This window comes from Rhincodon typus, chromosome 8, assembly GCF_021869965.1.
Source record: "Rhincodon typus isolate 14 chromosome 8, sRhiTyp1.1, whole genome shotgun sequence".
NCBI classification, from domain to species: domain Eukaryota; kingdom Metazoa; phylum Chordata; class Chondrichthyes; order Orectolobiformes; family Rhincodontidae; genus Rhincodon; species Rhincodon typus.
Window position 1 is genome coordinate 77,623,333 of NC_063339.1, and position 12,891 is coordinate 77,636,223.

The 12,891-nt window shown below is 41.5% G+C and overlaps 1 protein-coding gene across 1 annotated transcript in view; it reads left to right on the top strand.

Annotated features, from left to right (window-relative positions):
* LOC125483793 (cytosolic phospholipase A2 zeta-like) overlaps positions 1-12,891 on the top strand; it is a 96,437-nt gene that overhangs the window by 11,874 nt on the left and 71,672 nt on the right. Inside the window, exons 4-6 of the mRNA XM_048600477.1 lie at positions 1,699-1,835; positions 5,029-5,151; positions 7,091-7,131. Of these exons, the coding sequence (XP_048456434.1) occupies positions 1,699-1,835; positions 5,029-5,151; positions 7,091-7,131 (301 nt within the window). The remainder of the gene's footprint in view (positions 1-1,698; positions 1,836-5,028; positions 5,152-7,090; positions 7,132-12,891) is intronic.

The window sequence follows — 12,891 nt, forward strand, 5'->3', positions numbered from 1 at the left end:
ACAGTGGCAACTTGACTAGATGGAGGTAGCATATTGGCATGAACAGAGGGTTTGGCTAATGGGCAGGACACAGTGATTGGGCATAAGGCGTTCTTCTTTCTGTTGGTGACCCCTGACCAGTGGGGTTCCACAGGGATGACTGCTGGGATTATAACTGTTTACAACATATATTAATGACTTGGAGAAAGGAATAGAATGTACTGTAGCCACATGTGCAGATAACACAAAAATTAGGTGGAAAGGCCGGTTGTGAGAGGGATACAAACAGCGTGCAGAGAAATATTTGTTGGTTAAGTGAGTGGCAAAAAGTTGGTAAATGGAGTATTTTTTTAATGTGGGAAAATACAAACTTGTTCATTTTGGAAGGGAAAACAAAAAAACAGAATATTACTTAAATGGAGAAAAACTGCAGAAAGCTGCAATACAAAGGCACTTGGGGGTACTTGTGCGCAAAGCACAGAAAGCTAGCATACATGTACAGCAAGAAGGCTAATGAAATGTTGGGTGTTATTTTAAGGGGTTTGGAGTGTAAGAGGGAAGTCTTACAGCAACTGTACAGTGTGCTGGTGAGACCACATCTGGAGTCCTGTGAGCACTTTTGGTCGTCTTATTTAAGGAAAGATATTTCATTGAAGGCAGTTCAGAGAAGGTTCACTAGGATGATCCCTAGTGTGAAGGGATATTGTAAGGCTAAACAGTTTGGACTCCGTTCACTGGAGTTTAGAAGAATGAGGGATAATCTCATTGAAACATATAGGATTCTTGAGGGGCTTGACAAGGTAAATGCTGAGAGGATGTTTCCCCTCATGGGAGAGCCTAGGATCAGAGCGTTGTCTCGGAGTAAAAGTGTGCCAATTTAAGACTCAGATGAGAAGGATTTTTTTCTCTCCAGGTTCTGAGTCAACTCCTTTCCACAGAGAGCTGTGGGCACAGAGTCCTTCTGTATATTGAAGGTTGAGATAGATTCTTTAATCCTCGATTTTTCAATTTATACTTCACTTTAAAACAATCTCAGCCTCATTTCCGAAATCCCTTCATGGCCTTGCCTTCCATTACTCTGTAAAACCTTATTGCTCTATGTTCCTGGCCAACTTTCAATTTTAGCTGTTTTACCATCCTGATTTTAGTCATTCCTCAACCATTGGCTATGTCTTTAGCTGCCTTGATTGTAAACTCTGGAATTCCAATCATAACTGTCTCTCTGCCTCTGTGCTTGTCTCTCTATGTCTCTCTCTGCCTCTGCCTCTCGGTCAGTCTCTCTCTCTCTCTCTTTCTCTCTCTCTCGATGTATCTCTTTCTGCTTTTAAATAACTCCATCTTGCCATTGATACACACTGCTTCCACTGTATTGTGGATGGCAATAAATGTTTAAGTTGGTGCCTGTGTTTTGAAAAGGAATCAGTAATCAATAGCACAATTGTCCTACCAGCCTGATAGTGTGCTTCTGTTTATGTATTTATAGAAATAAAGCATGCGAGGTCCTCAGCCCAACAAGACACCCCTAAAAAGGTTCAAACAGGATTTTGTTTGATACATTGGAGTAGTAACTTGAGACTCCTGATATTTTAATAGTGCTGAACTAATTTTAATATGCAAGAGCAGCAGGGACCAAGACTGCCTGCCTATACTATTGTGTAATAATGTACCTGAGCATGCATTGACATAGCTTTTAATTGTTTCATATTTGATTGTTGCCAGTGTATAAAGCAGGCTGTTACGTTTCTTTACACCTCCCTACGGCATCTGCAGTAGATTACAGAACAAAAACCATATCCAATAACAACAATCCTGAGTGGGATGAAACTTTCAAGTACAGGATCCAGAGTATGGTGAAGGTAAGCCAGGCTTGAGAAAAGAAAGCAATCTGTAATGGCTTAGACCAATCTGTTGTTTATCATCTAAGTGTTATGCGAACTATCCTGCAGATTTGAAAGGGGACCCCTATTCAGCATCAAGGCTGCTGAATTTGGAACACTTTTTTATGGGAGAAATTAACGTTATTCTGCCATATTTTGGGTTACTGAGAGCTCAAACTGCATCTCAGTGGAAGGGGCATGCAGAGATTCTGTGTTACTTTGGAGAGGGATGCAGAGCCCATGTTGAGTCACATTGGGAAGGGGATACAGAGAGCATGTTGAGTCACATTGGGAAAAATATACAGGGACCATGTTAGGTTATAGTGGGAAGGGTTTACAGAAACCAGGTTGGGTCACATCGGGAAGGGTTTACAGAAACCAGGTTGGATCACATTGGGATGGGTTTACACAGACCAGGTTGGGTCACGATTTTCAGAGGGCTCTGATCCACAGAACTCAATGTGTTAAATTAGGAGGAGTGGGTGCACTTCCCACACAAATTTGTGGTGAGTGTAAAGACCATACTATGCTATGTTGAGGTAGCTAAATAAATTCCACCTTGCATAAAGTTGAGGAAGGTTTACAGAGTTCATATTCTATTATGTTTGCGGTAGATATGCAGATTCTGTATTGTTATGTTGGGCAGGGTGTGCAGAGTCCATGCTGTGTTTTGTTACAGTGGGAAAGTGTGTGCAGGGCTGTATTGTGTTATGTTGAGAAATGTGCAACAGCCAAACTGTGTCACATCCTAAGTGTTAGGGAAGATCTAGAGGAATGAATGTGCAAGGAATTTACACAAGTTCAAGAATTGCAAAATTGCTATTGGAGACTGGGATAGTAGTAGTCTAAAGGGAATGGTCCTAGACAGTCTTCAGGTAATTTTCTGCTGCAGTGTATTTCTAGTCCACGGAGAAAGGAGGTACTGCTTGACCTGGTTCTTGAGCATTTGGTGCACTGTTTGAATCAAAAGTTGGTAGGGTAACATCTGAGGAAGAAGACGATCATAGTTTCATTAGATTCAAGTTGGCTATAGAAAGGGACGTGGAAATACACAGAGTAACAGTAATTCATTGTGGTAAAAATGGATCTGACCAGATAAATTGAACATGAAGGTTGGTAGAAACTGTAAAACTGTAACTGAACAATGGATGACCTTTAAAGAAGAGTGTGTTCAGTCAGAGAGTCAAGGCAGAGACAAAGGGGAAAAGTCAGACAATCAAGACCAGAGACTGCTGGAAGACAAAGGGATATGGTGATAAAGAGGAAAAAGAAAAAGTGTCCTTATGATAAATTTTAGATGGATAATAAATTGGGAAGTAGGCTGAATATAGAAAGGTCCAGAGAGGAATTGCAAGAAGTAAAGTATGAAAGGCTATTAAAGCCAACATAAAAGGGAATCAAATGTCTTCTATAGGCATTGAACTAGTAAGAGGTGATGCATGGCAGCTAGAATGGAGATTTAGATGTGAAGACAAGAATGGTTGAGTTGTTAAATAAATACTTTGCATCTGTATTTGCCAAGAATGAAGGTACAGTACCAGGTCATGGTGAAAGAGGACATTATTTTGACATCTGAAATGCTCAAAATTGATGAGTTATTGAATAAGGGTCCTTAAAGCTAAAAAGACTGGATGAGATTCAAAGATATTGAAGGAAGTGAAACTGGGAGTTGTGGAGGCAGTGGCCATAATTTGCCAGTTTGTTCTTGTACATGGGGTTGGTGCCACAGGACTGATGCATTGCAAATGTCACAGTCTTGTTCAAGAAATGCAGGCAGTTCAATCTTGATGGTGAGGAAACTTCTGGAAATGATAAGTTGGAACAAAACTAATAGTCACTTGCGCAAATACAAGTTAATTAAGAAAAACTAGTACAGATTTGTTGAGGGCAGATTGTGTTTAACTAACTTGCCTTTTTTTTGTTGAAGTAACAGAGAGGATTGTTGATGGCAATACTGTTTCTATGCTGCACGTTATATCCAGAGGCTATTTGACAAAGTGCTGCGTAACAGATTTGAGAAGTCATGGTATAAAATGAACAGTGGCGAAGTGCATTAAATTAGCTGAGTTACAGGTACTAAAGAGAAGTGGTTAGTGGTTAGTGGATAGTTTTCAGACTTGAAGATGTGTGTGGAGTTGTTCAACTATTAGAGTGGCTGTTCCTGGTGTATATTAGTGACCTAGACCTTGACGTTTCAAAATTTTCACAAATCATGGAGGCATTCTGTGAGGATGGTATAGAACCTCAAAAATGTGTATACAGATCAGTGGAATGAGCGGAGTAGTGGCAGGTGAAATTCAATGCACTGAAATGTGAAGTTATTCATTTCGGTAGGAAAAAACACAGACGTCATAAAGAATAAAATTCTATAGGGAGTGTATGAGTGGATGTGTATGTGAACAAATCATTGAACGTGGCAGGATAGGTTGAAAGGGTGGTTAATAATACATGTAGTACCCTAAGTTTGATTTAATAGGGCATAAGCAATGAAATTATATTACACTTGTACACGATAATATTTTGTTCAGTTGTGGGTACCATATTTAAGAAGGATGTGAAAGTATTAGAATGAGTGCAGGAAAGATTCATGAACATGTTTCCAGGGAAGAGGAACTTCAGTTATGAAGGTAAATTGGAGAAATTAGGGCTGCTTTCCTTGTAGAAAAGAAGGTTGGGAGGAGAAGACATAGTGTGTGGTCGGAGTAGGAGGGGAAAACTGTCCTCATTCATGGAAGGATTAAGAACAGTGAAGATTCAAGGTAATAGGCAAAAAAAAAGCAATAGAGACATGAGGAATTCTTAAACGTACAGTTGTCAGAGATTGTGGATAAAGCATAGTTCATATGGTGTTACATGGGAAGAATGGGAAAAGCCCATATTGTATCCCACTGGATGCGGTGTCCGAAGCACATACTGTGTCATGATCAAAATAGCCAAAGCCCACACTTTCTTACAATGGGGAATCTTATGCAGCACCCATATTTTGTCACATTTACACTTACTGATTGTGACACTATTGGAAACATTCTATTTGGTTTAATTGAAGACTGATAAGGGATGCAGCCACAGCTTCCTTATCAAGATGATGTTTGCCTCATAATCTTGTGTTGCGCAGTGGTTCACTATGATGTATTTTCTGGCCTGTTTATGAGATTTTCTTTGTCTTATTTAGCATGTACTGGAACTCTCCCTCTACGATGCCACAGTTAAAGGGACAAAACATCTATCGACAGTAGCCTTTGATATTGGAAAAATTGAACATGGGAGTGATTTGAAGACTACTGTAGACCTGAAGGTGAGGTATTTATTTTGCTGTGATAGAACCGTGTCCCCTTTTCTATAAGGGAAAGTAGTGTGTGCTGTAACTGTTTTAACAGGAGCCCAGCCAATAGAAATGATGTTTATAAAAGGGGAGCCCAGCCTGTCATAGGACCATATTATGACAGAAGATTTGCCGAAGTGGTTACACTTCAAAATTAATGCTCTGAAATACTGTGAGGACATGCAAGGTATGTGAAATGCAATTCCTTCTCACATGAACCTTGTTTTGATAATCGTACTGTGGCAGAACCTGTTAAAGTTGTAGCAATTGCTCTCTTTTCCTGGTTAGTGGGCTTTCTTTCAAGCACTGGTTATTTTTCCCCCCATAGTACCATAAGAACTAGGAATAGAAATAGACCATTTGGCCCATTAAGCCTGTTTTACCATTCAATAGGATCATGGCAGATCCAAAATTCTTCATGTCCATTTTCCTGTATTTTCCCTGTAACACTTGATTCTCCAAACTGATCAAGAATCTATGCATCTCAGCCTTAAATATACACAGTGACTGCACCCACAGCTTTGAGAGTCAACCAAGTTTCTGAACCACCTGAGAGTTGAAATTCCTTCTCACCTCAATTTCAAATGGGCGCCCTTTTATTCTGAGACTATGGCCTCTGGCCCTAGGCTGTCCCATGAGGGAAAACATCTTCCCAGCATTTACCTTGTCAAACCCCTTAAGAATCTGATATCTTTCAATGACATAACCCCTCATTCTTAACTCCAATGAGTAATGTCCCAACTATTTAGCCTTTGTTTGTAGGACAAGCCTTCCACACCAAGGATCATCCTCATGAACCTTCTCTGAACTGCCTCCAATGAAATAATATCTTCCCTTAAATAAGGGGACCAAAACTGGCCAGTGGACTCCAGGTGTGGTCTCACCAGGACATTGTACAGTTGCAGTAAGACTTCCCACTCTTACACTCCAACCTCCTTAAAATAACAGCCAACAGTCCATTAGCCCTCTTGATTACCTGCTGTACCTGTATGTGAGCTTTGTGTTTTGTGCACAAGTATTTTGTGCCTTTGTATTGCAGCTTTCTGCATTTTTTCTCCATTTAAGTAATATTCTGTTCTTTTGTTTTCCCTTCCAAAATGAACAAGATTGCATTTTCCCACAACATACTCCATTAACCAAATTTTTGCCCGCAATCTCTGTATCTTTCCCACTTCAGAATTTTCTACATATAGCCATTCTTATAAGCAAGGTGTTTAATTATCAAGGTTGTAATACAGCTAGGGAATCGGGAGGCACTGAAGAACAAAAATGGGGAATCCTGACAACTTTTGAATGATAATGAGTTAGGTGCTGTAGGATCCTCATGTACCCTGACTTGATCTTGAAGTTGGACTTTATTAAAACGATTTTATATTAGTCAGCGTTTATTAATGCTCAACACACAACAAACATACTGTTCACTTGATCATTGCTTCTCAAACCAATGCTGGGAAATGGAATTTCGTATTCCATCAACCTAATATCACCCCGCACACCAAGTCTCCAGCTCTGGTGGGCTACTTAAAAGTCTTCCCGTTGGCCTTGGATGGGCAATATTGTGGGTTTTCTAGAATAATATCTGAACTCCAAGGATTAAATTGCAAAGATTAAATTGCTAGGGTTGTGCTTTCTGGAATTTGGAAGTTGGGGCACAGGTTAGTGCACAGCCATGAGCAACTAAATAGTCTACTGCTGTTCCCTGTGTTCCTCATTTACATTTTTCTCTCTCATGATTACTGAGGCCAGTCCTGGTGCAATGAGTCTGGTAAACCAGAGATGTTTTTAAAAGTAATATGAACTGAAAGACAATCTGATTGCTAGATTTCCCTACATCTAAGCTCAATACAACATTGAAGACTAAAAACAATAAGTGAGCAAAGGAATCTCATTACATTTAATCTGTTCCTTTTAGGATGACGAGCAACTGGAAGTGGAGTTTCATTTGGCAAAATGGTAAGCATTGAATTTACAGGGGTTCAGAAGATTTGAGGATAGGAAAAATGTCTTTCAATCCTATTTGCCATTTTTTTAATAGCTATTTCTTTTCAAAGCCATTTACAATGAATACCAATGTTCATCCATGTGATGTTTACAGGTGACTGGATATTTTGGACAGAGTAGGCTATAGGCTGACTGAATGCTTGTGCACTAGTTCAGGTGTTGCCATCTTCTACATCTGTAGGTTTGAGAAGTTGGACAGATGATATTTTCACAAACGAGCAGGACAAATTGAATCAGATCCATTATCACCTTATCAAACTTCTCCCAATTATTAGCATCATGATAGCAGTATCATTGAGCAACGCATACCCATCCATAAGCTGCTTACTGATGCTCAGATCAGACTTCACCAAAACCACTGGACCACCAACTTGTCACAGCCTTGATCTTGATATAGATGCAGGAGCTGATGCCAGCTGTACAAGTGAGCATCAAAGTACATTGCACTCACGAACCTGCTGTTCTGAGATAAACAAGAGACAGGTGAAAGCCCTCCAGTGGTTGAAACTGGAGTCAAAAGAGTCAAAGGCATTAATGACTCAAATGTTACAAAGCATAGCCATTGACCTGAGGATTGAAAGAATTTTTGAAATTTATACAAGATGACCAAAAATTTTAAAAAAGGAAGAAATAGGATATGAGGGTAAACCTGCTAGGAATCAAATTGTAACAGCTTTTATGCATTTATGAAGAGAAACATATTCAGAATACATGTTGGTCCCTTAGAAACAGATGAAGGAGATGTTTTCGTGGAAAATGAAGAAGGAGCAAAGGTGCTGAACAAATATTTTGCATGTTTGTTCATGATCGAGGACATAAATTATATATCAGCAACAGAAAATAGCCAAGGGGCTATTCCTTAAAAGTAAGGAACAGAAGATAACTGATAATGGGGAGAAAAGAAGTATAGAAGAAATTTAAGGGACTACAAGTTACCAAATATCCAGGGTGTGGTCGTGTACAACCTAGGATTCTAAAGGGGGTAGCTGCAGAGGTCCTGCTCAAGATCTTTTGGGATTCCCTAATGTAACAGTGCTTCAGAAAACCAGGAAGATAGAAAACAGTGAATTGTAGGTGGTTAACTTGACTTGATTTAGTCAGGAAACTGGAAATTATTATTTAACCATGCACTTAGAAAATCATGGTATGATCAGACAGAGTCTTATTTTTCTGTGAAAAGACATTCCTGTTGGAGAAGTGTGTGCATAGAAGTCATCGGGTAGATAAAGGGGAGCCATTAGATATCATAAAATTATTACACCATAGAAGAAAGCCATTTGGCACATCATGGATGCATTGGCTTTCCGAATGTGCAATTCATTTAGTGCTATTCTCTTGCATTTTCCCATAACCTTACACATTCTTCCTTTTGACAGCTTCAGTTGAACTTGCCTCCACTGTAGTCTCATGCAATCCATTCCAGACATTAACCACTCACCGAATGAAAGTGTTTTTCTCATCTTGCTTTTATGATTGCCAATTACTTTCACTCAGACCCCTTTCACTTTTGATCCTTTCACAAGTGAGAACAGTTTCTCACTATCGGCAATGCTCAGACCCCTCATGGCTTTGAGTACCTCTAACAAGTCTCTTTTCGGCCTTTTCTTGAAGAAAAGATGTCATATACCTTGACTGCCAAAGGATATTCAGTAAGTTGCCACACAAGTTTCTTACATAAGTAAGAACTCATGGATTTGTGAGTGACGTACAAGCATCGTATAAGGATGAGTTAACAAACCAGAAGCAGAGAGTAGGAATAAATGGGCATCTTTCAAGTGGCAGACTGTAACTAATGAAGTACCACAAGAGTTGGTGTTGAGCCCTTAGCTACTTACAATCTTAGTGAATGACTTACACAGAGTTGAGTGTAATTGATTCAAATTTGCTAGCGGTATAAAGCTAAGTGGGGACGCAAGCTGTGCGTTGGACATGGATGACAGCATAGCAGATAGAGTGTAATGTAGAGAAGTGAGAGGTTTGGTAGGAATAGAAAAGCAGAATAATTTTTTTAAAATGTGAAACTTTTTAAATGAAGGTGTTTGGAGGGACTTGGGTATACGTATACCAAAAAGTAACACCCATTAATCTCTCTGTAACCATGATTGGCTCCAGCATTGTGGAGTCTCAAATTTTCTCAGGGGTTAACGTTGATCAGAGGCTTAACTGAACAAACCTCATCGCTACTGTGGCTACAGGAGCAGGACAGAGACTGGGTATTGTGCAGTCACTTCTTCTGGATCACATTCTGTCATCACCTCTCATCTCGCTAGAGCATTCTGATGGATAGTTGATTTCCACATTATATTAAAATGTTACCAAGCAAGGTTAGCAAATTATAAGCAATTCACACTGTCTAAAAAATACGCTTTAAATTTGAACGTCATTTCCAGCTTTCAACAACTGATCTCTTTTCCAACTAAACCCTATAATGATCTGTACATCAGGTTTCTGCTATATTCTCTTTTACCATTGCTTAAACATAGCCATAGTAAATATTTGATAAATCAGTGTTAACAACATTAATTATTACAGTATGCAAATTGATCCTTATCTGTGGATATATATTCACATGAGACTTAAAGCCACACAGGGCTTCTTCAGTCACATAGATAAGATGATAGTAAGCATATTTTCCTTCTCATCCCAGGAGAGAGATTCTGACTGTTAAGTTGTTGATTTGATTTGATTTATTACTGTCATGTGTACTGAGATTCAGTGAAAAGTGTTGTCTTAAGTGCTTTTCAGGCAGATTGTACTATGCAAATGCATCAGGGTAACAGAAGAGAGTGCAGGATACTAGAACTGGGAGCATAGTCTTGAACAGATTTAGGACTGAATTGAGGAATCTTGTCACCCAAAGGTTTGAGAATCTGTGGAATTCCCTGCCCAGTGAAGCAGTTGAAGCAACCTCATTGTATGTTTCTAAGGCAAAGATAGATTTTGAACAGTAAAGGGATTAAAGGTTATGGTGAGCAGGTGGATAAATGGAGCTGAGTCCACGAAAAGATCAGCCATGATCTTGCTGAATGGCAGAGCATTCTTGAGGGGTGAGATGGCCTACTCTTGTTCCTATTTCTTATGTTCATAGAATCCCTACAATGTGGAAACAGGCCCTTCAGCCCAACAAGTACACGCCAACCCTCTGAAGAGCATCCCACCCAGACCCATCCCCCTACCCTTTCCCTGTAACCCTGCATTTCCTATGGCTAACACACCTAGTCTACACATCCATGAACACAATGGGCAATGTTCTTCTGTATGTTCTCATACAGGGTTACAGCTGCCAAGAAGGTGCAGAGAGAAATCAGCATTAACATTTAAGAGGTACATTCGAAGTTTTATAACAGTGGGGAAGAAGCTGTACTTGAATTCAAAATCCTATATCTTCTACTGAATGGAAGAGGGTTGAAGAGAATATAACCAAGATGGGAGAGGTCTTTGATAATATTAGCTGATTTCCTGATGCAGTGAGAAGTATAGATGAAGTCAGTGGATGGGAGGCTGGTTTGTTTGAGGGACAGATGTGTTCACGACTCCCTGTAGTTTCTTGTGGTCTTCGGAAGAGTAGTTGCCATACCGTTCTGTGGTGCATCTATAAAAGTTGGTAAGATTCTTTGTGGACGTGATGAATTTCCTTAGCCTCCTGAGGAAGGAGAGGCGTTATTGTGCTTTCTTGACCGTAATATCAACATGAGTGGACAAGGAAAGATTGTTGCTGATCATCACTCCCAGGAACTTGATGCTGTCAACCAACGCCACCTCAGCACCATTGATGCAGATAGGGGTGTGCCCATCCCTCCAGTTCAGTAGGGAGTGGATCTCCCGAGTCATCCATGGTTTCCAGTTGGAGAACGTTTGGATTAATTTCTTCAGCACGCAGTCATAAGCACACTTACTAATGAAGTACTTAATGGTAGTGGCAAACTCATTAAGGTTGGCCGCTGAGTTCTTGAATATGGACCAATCCACTGACTGTAGGCAGTTTTGTCGAAGCCCTTCTCTTTCCTCAGACCAACACTGCATTATTTTCTATACTAGGTCTTCATGCTTCAGTTTCTGCTTATAAGCTGGGAGGGAGGGCATAGTGTTGTGGTCTGATTTTTTCGCTCTATCACATGCTAATTCACACAGCTTCACCAGAAAATAGAGACAACAAGGTGCAAGGCTGGATGAACACAGCAGGCCAAGCAGCATCATAGGAGCAGAGAGGCTGACGTTTCGGGCCTAGACCCTTCATCAGAAAAGGGGGAGGGGAAGGGGGTTTTGAAATAAATAGGGAGAGAGTGGGAGGCGGATAGAAGAGGGATGGAGGAGAGGATAGGTGGAGAAGAAACAAACAGGTCGAAGAGGCGGGGATGGGGCCAGGAAAGGTGAGTGTAGGTAGGGAGTTAGGAAGGGGATAGGTCAGTCCAGGGAGGACGGACAGGTCAAGGGGGCGGGATGAGGTAGGTCGGTAGGAGATGGAGGTGCGGCTTGAGGTGGGAGGAGGGGATAGGTGGGAGGAAGAACAGGTTAGGGAGGCAGGGACGAGCTGGACTGGTTTTGGGATGCGGTGGGGGGAGGGGAGATTTTGAAACTTGTGAAATCCACATTGATACCATTGGGCTGCAGGGTTCCCAAGCGGAATATGAGTTGCTGTTCCTGCAACCTTCGGGTGGCATCGTTGTGGCACTGCAGGAGGCCCAGGATGGACATGTCGTCTGAGGAATGGGAGGGGGAGTTGAAATGGTTCGTGACTGGGAGGTGCAGTTGTTTGTTGCGAACCGAGCGTAGGTGTTCTGCAAAGCGGTCCCCGAGTCTCCGCTTGGTTTCCCCGATGTAGAGGAAGCCACACCGGGTACAGCGGATGCAGTATACCACATTGGCAGATGTGCAGGTGAAACCATTTCAACTCCCCCTCCCATTCCTCAGACGACATGTCCATCCTGGGCCTCCTGCAGTGCCACAACGATGCCACCCGAAGGTTGCAGGAACAGCAACTCATATTCCGCTTGGGAACCCTGCAGCCCAATGGTATCAATGTGGATTTCACAAGTTTCAAAATCTCCCCTCCCCCCACCGCATCCCAAAACCAGTCCAGCTCGTCCCTGCCTCCCTAACCTGTTCTTCCTCCCACCTATCCCCTCCTCCCACCTCAAGCCGCACCTCCATCTCCTACCGACCTACCTCATCCCGCCCCCTTGACCTGTCCGTCCTCCCTGGACTGACCTATCCCCTTCCTAACTCCCTACCTACACTCACCTTTCCTGGCCCCATCCCCGCCTCTTCGACCTGTTTGTTTCTTCTCCATCTATCCTCTCCTCCATCCCTCTTCTATCCGCCTCCCACTCTCTCCCTATTTATTTCAAAACCCCCTTCCCCTCCCCCTTTTCTGATGAAGGGTCTAGGCCCGAAACGTCAGCCTCTCTGCTCCTATGATGCTGCTTGGCCTGCTGTGTTCATCCAGCCTTGCACCTTGTTGTCTCGGATTCTCCAGCATCTGCAGTTCCTACTATCTCTTCACCAGAAAATATGTTGCTTTACATTTGTTTTCTATGTTCAATTCTAATCTTTTCCTTAAAGTAACATGCACTGTCACCACTTCCATTGTCAGTTCATTTTCACCTTTCCTGTCACAAACCGGGTAGCAGCCTGCTACCATTCTCAACCATTACAACAATTGTTGTCCCATGCTTATTCATCTGTAACTAACAAGATAGCAGCTATTCTTAT